The 23,431-nt window shown below is 39.1% G+C and overlaps 1 protein-coding gene across 3 annotated transcripts in view; it reads left to right on the plus strand.

Moving 5' to 3' along the window:
* Positions 1–23,431, plus strand: part of MYH11 (myosin, heavy chain 11, smooth muscle) — a 56,385-nt gene that overhangs the window by 18,850 nt on the left and 14,104 nt on the right. The window contains exons 4-25 of one of the 3 annotated variants that reach the window (XM_009886572.1): positions 2,719–2,821; positions 4,542–4,562; positions 6,969–7,061; positions 7,991–8,054; positions 10,128–10,226; positions 11,263–11,406; positions 14,103–14,198; positions 14,578–14,696; positions 14,865–15,017; positions 15,503–15,676; positions 15,883–16,056; positions 16,541–16,655; positions 17,580–17,773; positions 17,943–18,064; positions 18,173–18,242; positions 18,387–18,547; positions 19,410–19,518; positions 20,784–20,915; positions 21,207–21,413; positions 21,819–21,929; positions 22,574–22,697; positions 23,189–23,360. In XM_009886572.1, the coding sequence (XP_009884874.1) occupies positions 2,719–2,821; positions 4,542–4,562; positions 6,969–7,061; positions 7,991–8,054; positions 10,128–10,226; positions 11,263–11,406; positions 14,103–14,198; positions 14,578–14,696; positions 14,865–15,017; positions 15,503–15,676; positions 15,883–16,056; positions 16,541–16,655; positions 17,580–17,773; positions 17,943–18,064; positions 18,173–18,242; positions 18,387–18,547; positions 19,410–19,518; positions 20,784–20,915; positions 21,207–21,413; positions 21,819–21,929; positions 22,574–22,697; positions 23,189–23,360 (2,757 nt within the window). Of the gene's footprint in view, positions 1–2,718; positions 2,822–4,541; positions 4,563–6,968; positions 7,062–7,990; positions 8,055–10,127; positions 10,227–11,262; positions 11,407–14,102; positions 14,199–14,577; positions 14,697–14,864; positions 15,018–15,502; positions 15,677–15,882; positions 16,057–16,540; positions 16,656–17,579; positions 17,774–17,942; positions 18,065–18,172; positions 18,243–18,386; positions 18,548–19,409; positions 19,519–20,783; positions 20,916–21,206; positions 21,414–21,778; positions 21,930–22,573; positions 22,698–23,188; positions 23,361–23,431 lie in introns of all 3 variants that reach the window. The other 2 variants (XM_009886573.1, XM_009886571.1) reach the window with 2 other exon arrangements.

The following is a 23,431-nucleotide window of genomic DNA, read 5'->3' on the forward strand; positions in this document are numbered from 1 at the left end:
AACAAGAATGATTTGAGATGCTTCAATTAAAAAAATGATCAGTCTATTCCCAAAAGATCATCATTAGGACAGTGGTAATGGCATTTATATGGTGAACTCCCACTTTGAAACATAGTTTAGACTAAGGAAAACGGGCATTCAGAAGAGAGAAGCAGATGCTTCCCGGGAGGAACCCTGTTGTGTATGGTCCATGCCAAAACCCCTGAAATATACTTGCAAAAAAAAGATCCATCTTTAAAAATCCAGTCACTGAGCTCAAGAGAGCATGTAGATTTTAAAACACGTGGAATTTCTTATACCACCTCACAATGAAAGTTTTTTCTGCCACCCAAGAAATGATGGTATTTCACAGCAGACACGCAGAAAAAAAACAGCAGGACCAATTCTGTTGTAGCTCAGTAGTTCTAGGAAGAATTTCATTCACCTGTGAAGTGGACTAAGAGATTCACATGCTCTCCTCCTCCTGGGTCTTCCCCCTTGATGTTTAGAGGCATTGAACCTAATCTAGTCATTCCTCCTCATTAGTTAGTTTTCAAACACATGGTATTTTATCACTGAGATGAAATCTACAGCCCTGATGGATCCTTCAGAGTTTGAGGGCTACTAAAGTTGTTTAATGGATACTTGTTCATCAGACCTCTCTATTGTCATGGACATTTTAAAAATTATCTGATGTGTTGAAAAATTAGATTTATTCATCAGCTATGGACATTATTCTTCATTACTTATTGACTTTAGAGATTTTTTTCCTACTTGTATTAGCTGTTGAGATCCTGCCTGTTTTCCATTTCATGTTGAAGAACTTTTTATTGTCCACTTCAAAAGGCAGTTAAAGCCGCACAGTTTATCTGCAGAAACTAGGCAAACCCTCAGCCTGTGCAGGAACAAAGAGTTAAGGATGAAAGCACAGAACAAAATGTTAAGTAACTTAAGCATTACAGTATGGTAGGATAATTACAAGTAAAATGATGCCATATATGGTAATACTCACAGGGATTCAGGGGAAAGCCAAATGATGGGCACTGTTGCCCTGGGAGAAAGGAAATGCAATTCATGTAGCGATGAACTACAAATAACCTTTAATAAAATGGAATAGTTCAAAGCCCGGGGTTTGTTTGAAGAAAGTTGGTGGGTTGTTGTTTTTTTTTTTTCCCCCCAAAGAAACAAAGTTGTAAGGTAGATTTATTTGAAAACTTTGTATGCATATGTTTTCAAATTGGTGTGCTTGGTTTGGAATTCTTCCCAGGACACTTAATTTTTATCAATAAAACATGGAAATGTTTTAGACTGAAGCCCAGGCAGAGATGAATCCAGCCTCTAAACTGTGCAAATTAACCCAGGTCTTGTGAAAAGCAACATATTCATCTCAATTATTTCTGGTTAAAACTCTAAAAGCCAGAAGAAACACTTCTCATCATGTCGTACCTCAGGCAGGAATTGTTTCTGGTTTCCTAAGGTTTACATCAATGTCATCCCGTCTTGAAAGTTCTGCCCAGCACTTACTCATATTTTTTATGTCCATTTATCACTGGTCCCTTGGTAGGGAAAATTAACTCCTGTATTTCCTAATTAGGAAAAGAAGCAGAACTGCAATGGATCCAGCTAAATAGTTTCAGCTTCAAAAGAGTTGACAAATATCCACGGGATTTTTGAATGTATTGTTCTTTTTATTTTTAAATCCATTTTAGTTTAAATCCAAAGAGGTCCAACTTACATTTAGACTGTTGCTGTCCTCACAGCACTAGCTTGATACAGTTGAAAGCACTAGTTTATTACATCCACACCCACTTAATTGTCCTTTTTGATTGCTGAGACAGGACAGTGTAAAAACATTTTCGTGTGTATAATCACCAGAGCCAAAGGTATCTAGAAGACATGAGATGATATAAAGTGACACTTAGAAAGGGAAAAGTAGGCTGGGAAAAGTTCTTCTGAGAAAAGACTGTGTAAATTTGGCCCTTGTACCTGTACTTTGAAAACCAGTATTTTACTTTAAGAGAGGGCTTAAGAGTTGCAAATAAAGTTAACCCTGAAGTCCTCTGTGAGGTGAAAAGTTACCACTGCCTTCCTGCTACCCAAGGAACACTGTGTGGAGCACAGCTGGCATGCCAGTTCTGCTGCTCAGACATCTCCCCACACAAGATGTCCATTACTACCCAGTTAGCAGGGACACCTCAGGCAATCCCAGGTCTGGTCCGACTGAATTCAAGGAGTGTTTGAACATGGAGTTCAGATGAGGCAGGATCATCCCCTTATTCTCCAGCACTGATAAAAGCTGTTAGTCTACTTTAATGCCAGAGTTTCAGAAGAGAAAACTATTGTATTACTGCTGATGTTTTTTCTTACTGCTGTACCACATCATAGTTAATGTTTTATTTTTTGCTCTTAAAATACAAGCAGACTCCCTGCCAGCTCCACTTCTCATAAATGTTCCGAGGCTGCCAAAGCAAGATGAACTGCCGTTCAAAAATGCATCATGTTTTAGAGTTGCCTTAAATGGCCCAATGTCCAGTCAAAATACTAATGGGACAGAGATATAGCTCTGATAACGTGTTCTTTGCGTGCTGAAGTCAGGTGGATTTGGAGAGACAGTGTTCTGGGGTAAATACTAACTGAGCTGGGAAGATTCCAGCCCTGTTTTTATACGTTAAATATATCACATGGCAGAAGGAGTCCCTGGTTACCTACCTTCTTTTGTGTTATTTTCTTTCCCCTCAGAGGTGAATCTGGTGCTGGCAAGACAGAAAATACCAAAAAGGTCATTCAGTACCTGGCTGTTGTTGCTTCATCACATAAGGGCAAAAAGGACACCAGCATCACTGTAAGTGAGCTCTTCCGTATTCAACTCTTCTTCAAGCCCGTTAGGACTGTACTGGGCTGACTGTGCTAACAGCAAGTCAGCGTCTGTGGCTTGCCAAACAGTCGACATATTAAGAGTACACAATTACGTCACAGCTCTATGTTTATGGAAAAAAACTTTTGTTTGACACCCCTTCAGGCATCAAATCAGAATGTACTTCGCTAGAAGAGAAATATTCATAGCTTTCCATATGCATAGCACCTATTTATATCTTAGCATGAAGGCCTTGGAGTCTGCAAGGGCTCAGGTCCTTATTTTACCCTTGGCCCCTGGCAACTAAGAAGTTTGGGGAAGTCTTCAACACATTGTCCAACTGCATCACCAAAACGTATACCAGCATTTAAACTTCCAAAGTTTTGATTGGCCTTGCTAGTAAGAGAGTTTTCTTACTAACTAGCAAAGACTCCCAGTAGAAAACTTGTCTTTTCTTTTTAGTCCTCTGCCAGAGAGAACAATTTTGAAAGGCACAATTTTTTTTAAAGTACTTTGTTCCTTCAAAATTTATAATAGTTTTGCCTTAGTGACTAAAGCTTGTTTTCTTGCTCTGAACCATAATACGAGGTTATACCTGCCAGTTCCCAGAGATCATTAGTGTTCCTGAGGCTCTCAACTGTCTCTGTTGTTTTCAATGATACAACTCCAGGTCTTCCGTCATTTCCAGCCTTTTGAATGTTACTCAAACTTCTGCCAAAAAAAAGTAGTAATTCACTTTTATAACAAAACAGGCTTAATTCAGGAAGACATTTCAAATGCAAGACCGGGTCCAAAATAAGTAATTAGTAGGGTAGTGGAAGATGAAGTAAAAATCTCATGACCACACCTGTGCTAGGTCTTGTGGCTGCCCTTACCTACCATGTATGGTGGCAGACAGAGGACTCCACAGCACAGGGTGGGCAGCCTGGCCTCTTCCACCATAAATAATTGTTGTTTACATACTGCAGACTCTGCTCTGGGGCAGGGAAGGGAGTAGATGTCCTGTGGGTAGTATTTTCTAGACATTTAATTTGTGATTAAATTTAGTGGAAACAGTCCAAGACTAAAGGCATCATTTTTGTTTGTTGAATGTTTATGCAAAAAACTTATTTCTGCCTACTGGGTCCCTGCCCAGTGGCTGGGGGAAATGAACTTGTGGTTTCAAGGCCATCCCTAACGGGCATGTAACTGCAGTTACTGCTGACTCCTCTGGGGAATTACATGAATCTCAGGATCAGTCTGGCCCTGAGACTTACCTGAAGGCAAATATCCACCAGATGGGAGCTGAGAGAAAGTATAAGTTGTTCTATAACATGCTGACAAATAGTGATTCAGTGACTGGGACTACTCACACTGCAATTTCAGTCATTAAAAAATAATGAATAGCAAAATGCCTCAGTTGCACCAGAGAAGAACTGGGGGTTTACTACAAAAATACCTGTCCTTGTCTGGTCTTGGGAGACTAACCTGGGACTGGATCCAAATCCCATCCCTTTGCTTCAGGGTTGTTGTTTTTTCTTCAGTTAAAATGCTCTGTATATGTTAATAGTATTTGTACTCTTGGTATGTCTGCAATAGATTATTTGTATTCCTGGTTTATTTGCATGGAAACTGTGTATTGGTTATTTTAATACAGGAAAAACAATAAAAATGTCTGTGTAATGGAAATGATACTGACACTTGTTTTATACCACATTATTCAATACAGCAAGGTCCATCTTTTTCTTACGTGAGTAACTTAGACTGTTTGATGTGTGTTTAAGGCACTGAGTGTAGATCTGCATGCTATTGTTGCACCTCAAAAATTTAAGAGAGATTTTGTTGAAATATGTTGTATGATATGACAAAAAGCAACAATAGCGCCAAATGCTCTCACAAATCAACCCTAACTGTGTCAGGCTCCATGGTAAAAAATGAGGTCTGACACAGGCAGGGTCATCTTTCAAATACCACTCTCTTCTATATGTGTGTGTTCAAATTGCCATAGTTTGAATGAAATTTCCCACGATCCTGAAAGAGCCACTCAGCCTGAAATTGAGCTATGTGATTTCTGAATGAAAATACCCAAATGCTTTCTGTGCTTCAGGTTGAACTTTTTAGGACTGTTGTGAAATAATTCCTAAACCTCACGTGTTTGATTGATTTGGTTTGCTGCATGCTTTCCATTCGATACTGCTTTCAATTTTACATTTTCATGTAACTGTTGAGAATTGTTCACATCCGCAAAAGTTAGCATGTTCTTAGCTTGCTGCTATGATGTGTAACAGAGCAATCCCCACTGCAGCGTGTATCTGCAGGGTTGTTACAGCAGTTTCTTACAGGCCCTCCTGGGCCGTCCTGTATTGTGGTGTGCCGTGCCAGCATACCAATGCTTTGGGAATACAGGCAGGTTTGCTGGCATATTCCTTCTGTTTCTGTGCCAGGCAAATGGGATTTTTATTTTATTTTTTATGTGGTCTTTTTTTCCCCATTCTGACTGCTGCCTCTCAGACTTTGGCTATGACAAAGGGCAATGTGTTGCCTTTTACTTAATTTAGTATTTAATTTTACAAGCTCTCTGCAAAAAAATGAATTCATTACTGACATAGACAACTCTGTGGAATTCAGTGGACTTAGAGCTGCATACAGGGCTGTTAATTTGTAGCCACAGTTTTATACCTCAAGTTTATTGCATAGTTCAGTTCTCACCAGAAGCAGGTGGTATCTGTCTCAGTTTAACAGACAAGGCTCTATTTCAGCTGTCACCATCTGATTTCAGCAACACCCTATGCTTATACTGGAGTTTTTAAGTCTGCAGAGCGTAACTGGAAAGAGTTGCTTAATACAGAGAAACTTCACGGACTTTTAGGAATTCATTACTTATTCTAGGAGTCCTACATTAGCTTGTTTGGAAATCCTCCTTCAACTCTTAGGTAATAAGTTTTGGGGGATTTTTTTTTGGGGGGGGGTTCTTTTCTTTTTTGCAAAAATGCATTCTTGACATACGCCTTGGCTCTCAAAAGACCTATGCCCTCAGGAAGGTGTTCATTCTCCTGTCTCAAGACCACGTGGATAAGTTTAGCCCTTTGTTAACAATCTGTTGCTTTTTATTGATACTTTTGAGGCAGCTCTTATCATTGCCACATAAGTTACAAGACGTTCAGGAGTGGCATTTAGAAAAAGGTAACCAGTTTGTAGACTAATTGGGAAGCACTTTCATTTTCCAAATTATTTCCCCCAGATTCAACCTAAATATTGCCTTATTTTCTAACTAAAATTACTTAAATGATACAATACTATCTATCAAGGACTTCTCCCTTTTCAGGGTGAGTTATTTGAAATAATGCATGTTACTGCAGAGTAGTACTTAAAGAATAGGACAAGAAGCAAATATGAGTGACCTCATAGGATAGAGCTGAATAAAAAGTTCAATAAAGCTGTATTCATAAGCAAAGGATTTTTTCAATTTCATTGATTTGTTTAGAAATAGGAGTATTAAATGCATGCTTGTTTCATTGCATGATTTGTTTCATTAGCAATTGCCAATAACAATTAACAATATAATACAAAGTTTGTGTGTTTGCATGACAATTCGTTATCCTAGTTGGAAATAAATCAATGCATTTCCATATTTAACCTAAATAGCCTTGCATGGATCATTATTAATAGACTCAATGAAATCTGCTTTGTAGCTTTGTGCTGCATTACATTAAAATTATTCTCAGCAAGTTATTCTAATTACATCGTCATTTGCTAGCAAAGGATCTCAATAAACTAACTTGAAAAAGACATGCTAGAGGTTCCTTTAAGAATATCCCTTCTAAAAATTATATTAAACTGGAAAAAAAATATTTGACATTGAATGACCCTTTTTTTAAAGAAAGGCCAGTCATGATGCTAAACAGATTAATAGACTTTAATCTGTCACAGGCAACAGGGCTGGAAAAGGGTCACATATACAGGACAGCAGTCAACTGCACAAATATAAACACAAAGATTAACAGAGAATGAAAACAAATCCACATGAAGTGCAGTAATCAGCAAAAAAAAAGTTAGAGGCTTAAATTATCTTTCACATTTTTCTCCGGTGTACATTTCTTGGTGTTAAGTAAGTAATTATGAAGTTTAGGGTTAACTGCATCTGAATGAATTTTAGGGTGAGCTGGAAAAACAGCTTCTACAGGCAAACCCTATTCTTGAAGCTTTTGGAAATGCCAAAACTGTGAAGAATGACAACTCCTCCAGATTCGTAAGTAGGAGAAATCCAGTTGTTTCTACATGGGGGGGGAAGTATAGCATCTTCTAAAACACAATGCACAGACAGTAGCCTTCATCAGTGCTTCGCTCTAAAGACCGTCTTAAAACTAATCCCTTAAAAACAGTTTAAATTCCTCTCTCAAATAGGAATTTAGCAGTATAGAAGATTAAAGATCAAGCTCAAACTAGACAGTACCATTTTCCTCTCACAATTTAGCAGTCTATGTGTCACCTTCCAGCATCAATTCCTGTTCCAGGACATACCCACCTTCAGAATATTTGCAAACAAAATCTATACTTTCTTTTTCTCTGCACCACTGTTGAGCATATATCTCATAAGGTGTGACTGTTACTTAGCAAGAGTGGTTAATATATTAAATTAAAAACTACAGGAGAAAAATAAAAACAGTCACACAGATTCAAGTTAGAATTATGTGAGCTGAGGGCTGTCACTATTTGATGACACTTTTTTCTGGGAGTGCTGGCAGATGCTTGTTTTCCCTGCAGACTCTCCACTCCCCGCTCTGCTCTCTCCCTACAAAGCTCAGGGATCCATGCAGATGAACCTTAGCAGAGGGAGTTACGCAGATCCAATGCGATTCCCTCACTGAACTTGTGGAAATCAAAGTAGAAAATAGACATTGTCATATCCCCAGCTTCCAAAGCCTGGTCCAGTAGCAAGGACCCTTTTCCCTCTAAGAGCATCAACAAAATGTTGGGGCAAATCTCTGCAGAGGGAGTATCAGAGAAGTTCACTTCCTTTCAGGCTTTTCCACAGGCTGTCCTGGCGGGAGGGAATCAAGCGTATTATTCTTAAGAGGATGATGTCCATGTCTTATTAAACAGGGTAGATACTAGTGTTGGAAAACTTTGGCATAACATGAAAGAACAGCCCAATCTAGATCTTCTTTTCATTCACAGGGCAAATTCATCCGCATCAACTTTGATGTGACAGGCTACATTGTCGGAGCAAACATAGAGACTTGTATCCTTTTCAGTGAGCTGCACTGGAAGCTAACTAGGGTGAGCAGAAGGAAGTAAGATAAACAAGCTCCATTGCATGTCTAAGAAAGGCAAATATTGCTGAGGTTGGTATAAACAAAGATGGAGGGAAGTGGCTCCATTTATGCTGATACCAGCTTCTCAGTTTGTCTTACTCTCATGTTTACATTTTCAGGTCTGTTTTCTCAGCTATAGGAAAGTGTGGTATTCCCCATATACAGCTTCAGAAAATGGAAGCACCATACCTAAGGCAACAGCAGAATCCCAGTAATACAATAATGGGAAAAGGTTGTTTTGTGGCTAAGATTGCATGTGATTTTGAGAGCTATGTGGTCATTTTGGTTTGTATCAGTGTGATCCTGCATGGGTCACTCCAGTTCCCTGTGGTCTACGTTTCCAGCTGCATAAAAGGTTTTGAAACTTTATCGATTCTTACTGGTGCTGTGACAGACACTTCACTGAATGCTTGGTATTATCACTACGGTTTATGCAGGAACTTGGGGAGTGCTTCCCAGCTTTGAAGCCCAGGTTTGGCACTTTGTCCCAGTCCTGACGGCATCTTGGGATGAAGCCCAGGTGCTCAGTACGATCTCACCCTCAGCACTGTGCACCCTGGCTTCTGTCAGGGAAGGGTCCCGAGCCTTGCAGACTGAATGTGGCTGTATGCGCCCTGCTCTTCAGCTGTAGCAAAGGTCACGTATGTTGTACTGGGATAGAGGCATTCCAAGAAAAAGTGTTGAGAATAACCTGTTAAGGGAGAAGTCTATATGATCCCTAGTATGGGAGCTTTCTAGCTCACGTCTGGAGGATTGAAGGGCCATTTTAATAAAAAATTTTCCTTTCCCTTTCACCCCTCTAAAGATTTCATTTTAATAAAGACAAAAGAGACAGGAAAAGTCAAAGAACATGCTCAGAAGAGCTGTCTTAGAGTCCTTACAGTTCCTCTGCCTTTGTCAAACCAAGGGACAGTTTATGCTGAAATTGCCTCAGCCCTGCATATTTTGATAAACTGCCATTGTCATAAATTGCATGTTCTGGAAACTCACTCAACTGAAGTGAAGCAAGTATTTTGCCGGTGCTGATGTCCCAGATAGCATCAAGTGCTAGATATTTCCAGAGAACTTGTCTGTTCTGGATGCTAAATTCTGCCCTGCTGTTTCAAATGACACCCCCAGAGCAGTGAGCTATATTTCAATAACCTTGATGTATATTGTCAGGAAAAATTACAGATATATCAAAGAAATTCAAGTTAGCCTGACATTGCTTGCCAAGTACTGTTGCCTCTTCCCTTGGTTTATGAGATAGTGTGTTTTAATGAACAAATTAATATGTAGCTAGATTCATAGCTAGAATGTGCTGCATTGCTCATCTTTGCATGGAGGAGGAGCCGCTTACTCCAATAAAGGAGAAAGAAAGATGCAACTATAAAGAAGGACCTTATCTCTTGGGTTTAACACGAACAACAAACACTTATCCTTCTGTTCTTATTTTCACAAGTGATCTTTAGAAAAAATCAGGTTTTAATTTTTTTGATCTTAACTGAAGTTTTATCTATAGCACTATAGCTTTTAAAGAGTGCATCACTGACTGATGTAGACATGCTTACACTATTGCCAACTTAATTTTTGTTAGTTTATACAAAAATGGACCAAAAATAAAGATTGCTTTTATTGCTTTTATACATACAATATGGGCCTCGAGCTTTTTTTGTAGCAGCTCCACCTTATTTTGCAAGTGTCATATTGGTACTTCATTTTAAAAGTGGTGTGAATTATACTGATTTTAGAAGCATTTATGCCTATTGTGGTGCTTATTACCATGATTACCAGCATTTACCATACAATAAGAGGTAGGAAATTAATTTACTCATTGTAGTGAGAATTATACCAATACCAGAGCTCCTGTCACAGAATTAGATGCATGTTACTGTTAGACAAGCTCATAGCAAATACTTCAACAATACTATTGGTGGTTCTGAGGCAAGGCTGATGGCACAATTAAGGAAGGACTGAAATATGTTATTGATTTATTTTTTTTTAACACACTTGACAAACAGATTTGCTTGAAAAATCCCGTGCTATTCGTCAGGCTAAAGATGAGCGAACGTTTCATATCTTTTACTATTTGATTGCTGGAGCTTCTGAACAAATGAGAAGTAAGTTACTTGCTAATCATTCTTAGGCTTCATTCAACAGTCTGAGCAACGTCTTACTTATGTAATTTATCTTTACTTCTTTAAATGTACTTATATAAAGGATTGAATGACATAAATAGCTCTTTAGCTCTAGAAAATAATTCTCTCAAGTGAATTATAAGAAAGTTTCAATTGATGTCCCCCTGTTTGATCCAGTTTCTTTGCAGTTTACAGGACATTTCAATTTACAGGAAATGTAAACCCATTCAGATCCCATCTTGAATGATATCAAGCAGATGAATAAGGAAGAGTCATTCGTTTTATTATTTTTTTTTAACACAAAAGAAATTTGGGTTCCCAATAAAAATATTGGGCTGTGGTCTTATAATAAATTAAGAGAATGTCATTCCCACAGCACATTATTACACTGTGAAATCCATAGCTTCAGAATGTTGAAAAGGTGAAAAATGTAAGGGAATTCAAAAAATGGATTAGACATAATATGTATTGGAAGATCATGGTTCAAATATGACATCTTTCCCTAAATCACTGATTTCCAAAGAACGTATAAAGCAATTGATAACTCCGTATTTTCCCTGTTTTATATGCTCATTAACTAAAAATCTGTTGTTGGCCACAGTATATGGCTGAAGAGTCTCTTGGTTTGGCCCACTATGGTTGTTACCTGGTTCCATGCTTATCATTACCTGAAAGGAATCATCACAGAGAAAAGTGTAATTCTGAGTAGGTTAGACGTGATGTTAAATGAAAGATTTCTGGGAAGAATGTCTCAGATTTCCTTCCATAGGGTGCAAAATTTGACTGAGGGGCAGAGAAATTCCCCAGTTACTAATGAAAACTGGAAACTTAACACAAGCTTGCTAAATAGTTATTTTGAAAATATTTGTGCACCACAAAACTCCAGGCTTCTCATACAAACAGAGTCTTTCTTTGGTGAAAACACTGTGTTTTTTTCCTGTTTTTCATTGGGAGAACTCATGAACTGTGAGCATTAAGTTGATGCACTTAAATAAAGCTTTTCTTCTTTGCTTTTTAGACGATCTGTTGCTGGAAGGCTTCAACAATTATACCTTTCTATCTAATGGCCACGTGCCTATTCCTGCTCAACAAGATGATGAGATGTTCCAGGAGACCTTGGAAGCCATGAAAATTATGGGCTTTAATGAGGAGGAACAGATAGGTGAGAATTGTTAGCAAGATTGTATTCAAGGTATACATCTGCAAGTGACACTACATAGGGATGTAAATGCACAGAGGTTAATTCTGTCCAGAACCACCACTTTGCAAAATATGCATATGAAGTAAGATTCTACATTCATATAAGAAAATTAAGATTATTTAGATTTCATGTCCATGTTTCTCTGGAGAAGTGTGATCTTGCATGAACCACCAACTGGAAAATTCTAAATGTACCTATGTTATTTAACTACTTTGCTTCTTATTTCCCCTATGTAAAACTATTACCAAATGTTACCTACCTACTATTTTTAAGAAGTGCACTGTGAATTAGCGCCCATAGATTTCCCTCCTTCTCAGGATGTATTAGATGAATTAAGCCATAGATGTCTCATGGACAGAGAATGAAGGTTCTCTCCCAAGGCGAAACTTCACAAGCACAGATTTGTTTCTACCTCACCTTACCAATAATACGGGAACTCAGTTCTGCATGATCAGAAGAGACACAAGATCAAGGCAGGATCTAAACACGGGATCAAGATCATATAACACGAGCAGCACGGTCAGAGCCAGTAACAACAAGCAATTGAACGGGTGGCAGTACAGTGCCTGAAGACAACATAAACCAGCAGCAGGCATCCAGGGGGAGGATAGCAGGGGCTGCGAATAGACTGGCAGTGAAGACACTGAAACTGCTGTTATAGATCCATGACACAAAACACTACAGCCTCCTTCAAATCATTGCCACCTTTGTATTAAACAGGGTGATACTTCAGGAAGTCTTGTGAGTATTAGGGTGACTGCTTTTGCCTTGCAAGGAGATCTAATTATGATTTACTGCTTTTAGGTTGTTGTTAGAAAAGTTCTACTTAAAAAGTTACTACAGTGGCCTACCTTTTCCCATTGCTGCAGTGCGTACCAGTGGGAGCAGCTGAAGCCAATAATGAAAACTCTTTGCAAACCACCTCCCCTTCAAAGGTTTAAATTGGCAGCACTTGCTGGAAACACAGTGAAAGAAATCTTGAAGAATCACCACCTATATTGGAAAACAGAGTATATATCACCAAAGAGGAATTATCTCTATGATGCACAGAACAAGTGTTGATGCACAGGGCAGCTCTATACAGTAATTTAAACATGGATCAAATAAAATAATTGTTACAATATTTTGCTGTCCATCTGAATGAATAATTGCAAGGCTTTTTCTTGTAAGTCTTACAAAGTCCAGAGACCTGCTTGTGGGAGGAACATGACATGCATTCCTGACCCATTTGAATTCCACAGCATCGGTGCAGTTGTCAGCATGCAAAAGTACTATGACATGTGATGTTTTGAAATGTAATTTATGTTTATGAAACAGAAGATTTCTGACTAGAAGAACTCCATACATACCCAGAACAGACTACTGAATTTAAGCCAGCTCTAGCAACAGTAATGACCATTTAAAGCCATTTCTTCAGAACTTTCCAACAATGAGCATGAAGAAGTTGCAAAATATTCTGATTTAATTTTGAAAGAAATGGAACAGGCTCAAATAACTCATATTTGTATTCACTGATTCAGAGGAAAGAGAAATAAAAAAAAAGGGCATGAACCAACAACTAAACTATCTTGAAAATATGGGCCTGCCAGAGACATCTGTGTAGCTTTTACCTCTCACTGTTCTTGGGAGTGTGCAGGGCTTCAGCTGGTTCATGCCAGTGTGCATTGCCCATGGCTGCAAATTGCCATGCCCCAAGTGACACCTGGTGGCAGAAACAGCATCACCCCATCACTTGAGCCTTGGACCAGCTGTGGCAGCTGAGAGCAGAGCTCTGTCACATCCTACCCCTGCATCAGTGACTGAGGGATGCTTGCAGGACAGCAGTGCAAATCCCAGCCTTGGTAAATTCAGATGATGTTACTGATGGAGGCTGGTTCATTCTCCTGCCAGGTCACGTGGATTGGTGCTGACAGCAGCATTCTCCATTACAACAATAGGAGTCGTTGTATTACAGTCTGAACCCCTTTGATTTCATGCTCTAAAAATATAAGCCCATCAGGATAGTATTCTTCTCCTGTGTAAGTTTACCGAATAAACAAATAGAACTCCCTAGATTCATAATCTCACCTGTAACATCAGGAGATTTTACTACCTGAAGTTAGGCAACATCATTTATATCTATTTTAGCAATCAAGCATTATACAATTACTTTTCTGTACTTTGACACTAATCCTTCAAAGATTTTTATACATTTGATTTTAGTTGCACAACTAAATATTCACATGTTCCTGCATAGCTGGAGCTTCAGAAGCGCCACACATTTTTGAAGCTGCTGGTAATTCATAGTGGGGTTTTTTATCATTTTAAAGACAGAGATACAGATTGTCAAGTGACTGAGCAGGGAGGATACTACAAGCCACTGTGAGCGGGAGATAAACTCCTGAGACCTGGGGGTCTGCCTGGGGACCCAGCACAACTTAGCTTGGAGGTGTTGGTGTTCCCAGACTGGCCTGTTTACTCCACGGCACAGATTGTTGAGATGCTGCTCAATCAGCTCTCAAAATCCTACAGTTTCTGGCACAGTCTTTCAAAGCAAACCTAGCTCTTTCCATAGAGGTACCGACTACCATAGACAATAGAATGAGTCTTCGTTATTGCAGAGGATAGAGCTTTCAAAATGTGTCCATTCTGTTCTTCATTAACTGTTTCTCTTACAGCTGTACTGAAGGTTGTTTCATCTGTTCTACAACTGGGTAACATTGTCTTCAAGAAGGAGAGAAACACTGATCAAGCTTCTATGCCAGACAACACTGGTATGATTTGCCACTTAAAAAATTTAGTTAACACTAAAAAACTAATAAAACAGCAGCTGAGTAAGCACTCTTTATCAGTACTTTTTATTTAATTGTTATTAAATAAAGGTTTTATTTTCACAGGCTTTAAAAGATATACTATACTTAAAATTAGCTCAATTATTATTACCTTTTCTAGTAATCTTGGATCCATAAATTGATGAACAGTGAATTTACTGCTTGGATCATGAATACTTTTGTGGCAAGGGGCATCTCTTGTGTGTACAATAGAGGAGCTTTTAAATGAACTTCACATACTTGCTGAGCTGCCCATATTCACACTTACGGACCTGCTAAGAGAAAATTTGATCTGGAATAAAATCTCACTCTTTTATTCTAGCTGCACAAAAAGTGTGTCACCTGATGGGGATTAATGTGACAGATTTCACAAGATCTATTCTAACCCCAAGGATCAAAGTAGGACGAGATGTTGTTCAGAAAGCTCAGACCAAAGAGCAGGTATCTACTTGCAGTGTGCTTAGCTCTCGTGAAACTATTCTCCTTTCTCTTTTTTTTCTTACATCTTGCCTAAAGGGAAATGTCAGTTTTCTGTCTCATGATCTATACAGAAATTAGCAGCTAACTGGGTTTCTTCTTTCACTTTCAATTTTCTCTTCTTTTTCTCAGGCGGACTTTGCCATAGAGGCTTTGGCCAAGGCACAATTCGAACGTCTTTTCCGTTGGATTCTAGCTCGTGTAAACAAAGCTCTTGATAAAACAAAAAGACAAGGTGCTTCCTTCTTGGGAATCCTTGATATTGCTGGATTTGAAATTTTTGAGGTATGTACTATGGGACACAAGTTGGCTAAACTCCTTATTATCATGCAGGCATTTGGATGCAAGATGACAAAAAAAAATAAAAAATAAAAATCTAAGTTTAGAGTCACAAAAGCAATTTGGTTCTTTCAAGCTGTCTAGCAGCCCGTGGCCAACATGACCCACACGCCTACTACACCCTTGCTCACTTCTCCCTTGGGCAGGAAGGGCTGGCAGCATGCTCCTGCTGGGCTCCTGTGGGGCTCAGTGTTTAGAGCCAGGGTCTGCTTTTTATGGTTTATTGAACAGGACCCAGTACAAAGATTTACCACTAGAGAACTCACTGTAAATTGTCAAGTCCTTATATTAGAAAAATATGAATCCTTACATTTGAATTACTGTAATATGTAAAAAGACATAGAAGATGGCAAATCTCATCCTGTCATTTAAGTCCCCTCATGAAGGTCTTGTTCTAACACTAGGAATTAATTTTTTTTCCCTCTTCACAGATCAATTCCTTTGAGCAGCTGTGCATCAATTACACTAACGAGAAACTTCAGCAGCTTTTCAACCACACAATGTTTATATTGGAGCAAGAGGAATACCAGCGAGAGGGCATTGAATGGAATTTCATTGACTTTGGCCTTGACCTGCAACCTTGCATTGAGCTGATTGAAAGACCAGTAAGTAAGATTATATCTCTATAGGTGGGATAGTACCTAGCTTGCATCTGGGTCAGTTATGTATCAGTTATGTATAAGAGAGCCATTTAAGGCATGTCAGATCCTTTGTTGCCTGGGACGACTTGTAACATAAGGGATAAAGAAAATGGTGCTCTTTCTTTGCCTCTGCCTGTGATGATACTGATCTGATATTGCTCACATTGCAGACTAACCCTCCAGGTGTCCTGGCTCTGCTGGATGAAGAGTGCTGGTTCCCCAAAGCTACTGACACATCCTTTGTGGAGAAACTATGTCAAGAGCAAGGCAACCATCCCAAATTCCAGAAGCCCAAGCAACTCAAGGATAAAACTGAGTTCTGTATAATGCACTACGCAGGAAAGGTATGACATATTGAGCTATTTTCACTTAGGGAACTTGGATTCTTTGACGCCCGATTGGTAAAAAAAGAAACAGCCTGATACACGCATTGATAAGGGACAGCTTTAATTATATAATGTATATAGAAAGTGCTTTAATTACATAACATATGAAATAAGATTTGCAAAATGTTCATAGTTGTGCTAAGCTCACAAAACAAAAATAACCAGCACCAGGATTACTGAAAATCCAAGTAATTCAAATTCCTTTCTAGCAAGCAGATTTTTTAAAGGAAGGGCAAGTGCCCTGCCATGGGTATCTCTGCCAAGAAGTTTTCAGATGCTAGTACATGTAAGAATAAATACTGAACTTGGCTCTCAAACATCAAAAGCTTTTCAGATTATTATTATTTGTAAGATTTTGTGTTAATACAGTGCCCTGTGTTCTTGGACACTCCAGATTTTGTCATCAAGAACAGATTTTTTGACGTAGCACTGTTTCCTGCAGGTTACCTACAACGCAACTGCCTGGCTAACAAAGAACATGGATCCGCTAAATGACAATGTGACTTCTCTGCTGAAACAGTCCTCAGACAAATTTGTAGCAGACCTTTGGAAAGATGGTATGAATCACAACTCTAAATCAGTAAAGTGGTTTAAAGGGATAAACCTCTACTAGAACTTTTTAACAGCCATCCCTTGCTGGCAGGACCCAAGTGTGAAGAAGATAAGCACAGAAGAGACTGAACTAAGAAACCAGAATAATGTGTTCTAAAGACGTATTTAAGGAAAGCATCATTAGACAGTTTTAAGCACAATCAAAAAATTTCCCTACTTGATATTATTCAGCAACAGAATAAAAATTATTCATTACAATGTTATAAAGTTGCTGAATATGCGATATTATAGACCTCATTGAGCACAGGTTATTGTTGGGTTTTATGAATTACTTACCTGACACACTCCCCTCCCAGAAGTCCCATCCAGTTCTCTCCAGAGATCTATAATCTCAACTAAACTCCATCAGAAGGGCCTCTGTATGCATATAAAGCACTGTTTTTGAAAAGTTTATATGGATCGGTAACACATATACTACAGTATAAATATTTACTATATGCACATAAACGTGCAAGCAAACAGCAGCAAGGTGACTTTGAATTATCAAATAACTAAGGAGGATTATTAGCTAGACTTTGAGAACCACCAGGTAACAGATGGGAGTCAAGACATGATGTTGTTTCTGGTTCTGACGCCAACCTACCAATTGCATATTTTGCAGAAGGACTTTCCTTTTTAGAGCAAACATAAAACATATTCTCTGTATTCAGTTGCTCCATTCTGTCATTAGTTAATAAAGTTCCTTATTTTCATGTTTGACAGAAATAAACTATTTACCCAGAAGGCTCTTCTAGTACTTCTACTGCATCAAAAATATATTAGTCCTCTTTGGGAAGAAGCTGCAGTTTAACAATGCCAGGGACAGGTGCAATGTGATGTGAGGACAGTTTAAATAAGCAGTTCCATTCATACTTTCTTTTATATTTCAGTGGACCGTATAGTTGGGCTGGACCAGATGGCCAAGATGACTGAAAGCTCACTCCCTAGTGCTTCAAAAACCAAGAAAGGCATGTTCCGTACTGTTGGCCAACTCTATAAGGAGCAACTGACCAAACTGATGACCACCTTAAGGAATACAAATCCCAACTTTGTCCGCTGTATCATTCCGAATCATGAAAAAAGGGTAAATTTCAAAGGCTCAGTTTTCAGACTCCTGGCACATTATTTGCATTGAGCTGCTTAATGTACCAGCACATCACAGAGCCGAATGATGCCTTCAAACATAGATACGCAGCTGGTAACATTTTTGTAAATTTATACTGCACTAAAAATACTTTCTGTTTCCTTTTCAGGCTGGCAAACTTGATGCCCATTTAGTGCTGGAACAGTTGCGCTGCAATGGTGTCTTGGAAGGTATTCGTATCTGCCGGCAGGGATTCCCCAACAGGATTGTCTTCCAGGAGTTCCGTCAGCGGTAGGAATCCCTCACTCAGTCCTAACTCTGGGTTTAATCATGGTGTACATGTTTGTACAAAATAATCTGATGCATTTCAACCTCCCTAACATCACCATCTTTTGGCAGATATGAAATTCTTGCTGCAAATGCTATTCCTAAAGGATTCATGGATGGGAAGCAGGCTTGCATACTGATGGTGAGGAAAGCATTTTTGATCCTATTGATAATCAGGTCTATACTACTTATAGAAAAGCTGTTGAGAGTGAACAGAAATTAGTAGTAATTTTCGATAACTCCAGTGCTGAGGTTTAGGGTAACAAATATCCCTCTTTTCCTCCAGATCAAAGCATTAGAACTTGATCCCAACTTGTACAGAATTGGACAGAGTAAAATCTTCTTCAGAACTGGTGTTCTGGCTCACCTGGAAGAAGAGAGAGACCTGAAGATCACAGACGTTATTATCACCTTCCAGGCTCAGTGCCGAGGCTACCTAGCAAGAAAGTAAGAATACGTACTAACAAAAGGAATGTCTTCTGCAGCAGAGTATCTACGGTAGCCTTTAGTTCTATGTATAACAAACTGAAGATATTAAGACATTTTATTATCATTTGTTATTTCTATTGCATTAGAATTCAACTTGTGTCCAATGAAGGACTCACTTCCTACCCAGAAGAGGCTTATTAGTATAATTAAAGGGAAGCAATTATATTATGAGGCTATTTACACCCTCTGTACAGTAAGCTGTCTGAGGCAACAATCCATCATTTAAACATGCGTTTGCATAAGCGAGAGAAGGAGCATCCTAGCCTATAACTAGAATCTTCTCCACTATTACAAGCAGCAGTACCACTGGCATTTGTAAAACATCGAATAATTTCTTACACAGCTTGGGCATGAAGCACTGATCATCTAGCATGATCTCAGTTAACATATATCACAACACTTTTAACAATAATGCCCTTTTTTTGCATACTACCAAGGCTTTCAAATTGTCGAGCAAAGAATTTTAAATATAATAGGTTTCAGGAATGACGACCAATGCAAGTTCTGAATGCCTGCGTACTCTGGAAAGATGTTCACAACCAGAACTAGATCTATACTTTGTGGTCTGTGCCTACCTGTGGAGTGCAAACAGTTGACAACCAGAAGACTAAATAAAATACCAGGAAGCTAAACAGAGTTATCACCATTCCTCAAGAAAGCACAGGCACTGTTTAAGTGTCAAAAGAATTTGTGTCAGACTTCTCGAATCACGTGGCTAATCAGCAGACTCTCCCGCCAGAGTTTCTTTGTTAATGTGTGTACCTTGCAGACACCTTATACTCTCAGATTGAACAAATTTGCTTTATGTTTTTAATCACAGAGCCTTTGCCAAGAGACAGCAACAGCTGACTGCAATGAAGGTTATCCAAAGAAACTGTGCTGCCTACCTGAAGCTGAGGAACTGGCAATGGTGGAGACTATTCACTAAAGTGAGTGACTGCTATCGGCAAATCTCTCCTCAGCTTTCCAAAAGAAATGAGGCATATCATGTCAGGCACACTCCTTGTTCCAAGGCCCATTGCAGCTGATGTCAAAAGCCTCGTTATGAGGAGTGGATGAGGGAACTGGGTTTTTTTAGCCTGGAGAAAAGGAAGCTGAGGGGAGATCTTATCGCTCTCTACAACTACCTGAAAGGGGGTTGTAGGAGGTGGGGGTCGGTCTCTTCTCCCAAGTAACAAGTGATAGGACATGGCCTCAAGTTGCACCAGGATTGTTTAGGATGGATATTGGGAAAAAATTCTTCACCGAAAAGGTTGTTAAGCATTGGAACAGGCTGCCCAGGGAAGTGGTTGAGTCACCATCCCTGGAGGTATTCAAAAGACATGTAGACGTGGTGCTTAGGTACATGGTCTAGTGGTGGTGTTGGCAGTGTTAGGTTGGTGGTTGGACTCAATGACCTTAAAGTTCCTTTCCAACCTAATTATTAGCTTCACAGAATTTTGGGTTAGAGATACTCTGGAGAGTTATATAATGCCATTAACATTAAAGTTAGTTCTAGCTTGAGAAGAAAAGAAACTAGTTAAGCAGAGATTAATAAAAGATTTTACATGTTTGGGGACTTTTTTTAATTGCCAAAAATGAAATCATTTCACAGGGGTGGGTAATAAGAAGACAGAGTAAAACTGAGTTCTGTGAACACGTTTTGTATCTATGGGGCCTCCGTAGCTCAGGAGTTTCCTAAGTGGGACACTAAACATCTTCCTGCTAGGCACTCAAGCAAATTAAGTCTGTTTTCCTTGAAGAGGCCTGTTTTTTTTTTTTTTTCAAGAATGGCCTTCATTTTGGATACAGAAAACTGTTTCTACTTGCATTGACAGCAACCTCCTCTGCAATCAGAAACAGGCAGTAACACACCTGCATGTGCACATTGCCTTTCTATGCAGAAGATGTAGCTTTTATGCATTATCAATGAACAGAGACAGGCTTGAAGCCATTCAAAAAGTGACACTAACGAAGGCAGAGATGCTCACAAGGCTCTGAGAATTAACACAGAGATGGTCAAGAGCAACACTGTTGTCACTTGCTGGTTTAAAGATGCTTACATCAAGCTTGACCGGACAGTATTTGTCCACTACCTGAGGAACAACAGACAGTGCTACCATTAGTGCCAGGCAGCCTGGCACCTTTAAGTACCATGCTCAATAACATAAATACTGACAGGAAACATTCTTAAAAAAAAGCTCTCTATTTTCAGGTGAAACCACTGCTGCAAGTCACCCGCCAAGAGGAAGAAATGCAGGCCAAGGATGAAGAACTACAAAAAACAAAGGAAAGACAACAAAAAGCAGAGAGTGAATTGAAGGAGCTGGAACTGAAACACACACAGGTGATTTACAGCCCTGAGCCCCTCAGAAACGCTAGCTGTTCTGTCACCATTTCTAGAAGCTATTACAAGAGAGATGTCTTTTTTTCTTTGTACTTACAATTGTATTCACAGCCATGGTCCAGAACAAAAGTTCTGTGCAGACAAACTCCCAGTTATTTCAGCAGCGGCCTAACATCCACACAAGACCTGTGGCAGAGCTGCCTGCCTGTACACTGGGACTATCTAGCAAAAAGACACTGTGGGGCAATTCACAATCTTAGTCTTAATTTCCTACCCATTTTATTTGCGTAGCTTTGTGAAGAGAAGAACCTCCTTCAGGAACAGCTTCAAGCAGAAACTGAACTGTATGCTGAAGCTGAAGAGATGAGAGTCCGTTTAGCTGCTAAGAAACAAGAGCTGGAAGAGATTCTGCATGAGATGGAAGCCAGAATTGAGGAAGAGGAGGAACGCAGCCAGCAGCTGCAAGCAGAAAAGAAAAAGATGCAACAACAAATGCTGGTAAGGAGGCACATGGGACAAATACTTGACAATAACTTGTATCTCACAGAGGAAAAAAAATGGAGACTGGCAAATCTCAGACCCTATGAAAGTGCCTGCTACACAGCCCTCTGTAGAATGTGTGTCTGTGCCACTGAACTAAGAACAATCAAACGATGCTCTTTCCTCCCAAGTTCCCTTCTTCCCCATCTCAGTTGTAAATAATCTTTTCTCTAAAAAATTATTTTAACAATCATTTCCTTCTAAATCACCAAGCATTACAGACTGTCTAGTTCTTAATAAAAACAACACAGTCTACAACATACTCCACATGCAGTGACAAACATTAAGCATTTCCTATAATCTAAGTGGTATTTTATTTCCAGAACTCATGTTTTGTGGGTTTCTTCCCCCCCCCCCCCCCAGGAAGCTGCAAGGCAGAAACTGCAACTTGAAAAAGTAACAGCAGATGGCAAGATAAAGAAAATGGAAGATGATATTCTCATAATGGAAGACCAGAATAACAAGCTAACCAAGGTAAACATTATGGTCCTTTTTCTTACTTTGTGAAAATAGTGCAAGATGAGAGAAAACCTTCTCTTCTGCTAGAACAGGAATACTCTTGACTATATAGTCTCATGGGTGTACAGATTATCAGACCATCAGTCCAGCCTCTATCAAACAAGTTTCTGATAATTTTTCCATGCTTATTTAAACAATTCAAAATCATGTGAAACTACTGGTTTTGAGGTCTATTGTGGTAACAATGTCTTCAAGCAAAATACTCAAAACAGTCAAGCACAATCAGTGGAATACATGTCTTCTGGGCCCCAAGCAGAGTAAATACTTCTCTTGGTTTACATCTAATTTCAACCAAACCTCATGATTAAAACTAGAAGTAAGCATGTATTCCAGTACTTTTTGAAAGGGGATGGTCCTCTGAACTGGGCCCTGTACTTACCAGCCAATAGAGTGAGTACAGGATTCTAATAGCAGCAGATTAGAGAATATGGAAGTTGTAGAGACCACTCCTCAGCTCTTCTGTAATTGACAAATTGAAATGTATCACTACAATCTCAGGAAATACAGCATAAAAAGGACATTTTTTGTTGGCAAACAGTTGATTCACGATCACCAATGACAGATGCTTTTGTTAACAGAAGTATTTTATTTTTCTTAAGGAAAGAAAACTCCTTGAGGAAAGAATAAGTGATCTAACAACAAATCTTGCAGAAGAAGAAGAAAAAGCCAAAAATCTTACAAAGCTGAAAAACAAACATGAATCAATGATTTCAGAACTTGAAGGTAATACGAAAAGTGGTTTACATCAGTTTTTTTCTCTTAGCACACACAAAAAACCCCAAAACAAATAAACAAACCAACCCAAAAACAAAAAACCACAACCCACACACAGAATCTGGAGAGAACTTCTAAAAAATGTGTGGGGTGTTTTCCAAATTTCTTCTGCTGGAGCCATTTTGTGTGTGAGAATCACCAAAACCCTAGGGTGCATAAACCATAGATACATTTTTTTGTTGTTTGTTTTTTACATATGAAAGAGTAGACAAGAGAAAATTGGGAAAATATTGATGCTTCTGGAGAAAGATAAAGATATGATTCTTTGGGCTGACTAGAAATAAGCGATGACAGTAAGGTACAGCATGTTGCTTCAGAAACACAGTGACTTGTAGTTAAATGTATGGCCTCACTGGAGGCCAGAACATTTTTTTGCCTAAGTTCAAGATCAGATTAAGGACTCCTTGCACTAACACACTCCCATAACCTTACTTTTTCAGTGAGACTGAAGAAAGAAGAGAAGAGCAGACAAGAACTGGAGAAAACTAAGAGGAAGTTGGAAGGGGAATCAAGTGATCTACATGAGCAAATTGCAGAGCTCCAGGCACAAATTGCTGAGCTGAAGGCACAGCTAGCCAAGAAGGAGGAAGAGCTGCAGGCTGCTCTAGCCAGGTATTCACTCCTGAATCTGCACACAGGTTGAAAACCCAGGATAGAACATAGGTTTCTTCCCTTTCCAGACA

This window comes from Charadrius vociferus, unplaced genomic scaffold (genome assembly GCF_000708025.1).
Source record: "Charadrius vociferus isolate BGI_N301 unplaced genomic scaffold, ASM70802v2 scaffold46, whole genome shotgun sequence".
In the NCBI taxonomy this organism is placed as follows: Eukaryota; Metazoa; Chordata; class Aves; order Charadriiformes; family Charadriidae; genus Charadrius; species Charadrius vociferus.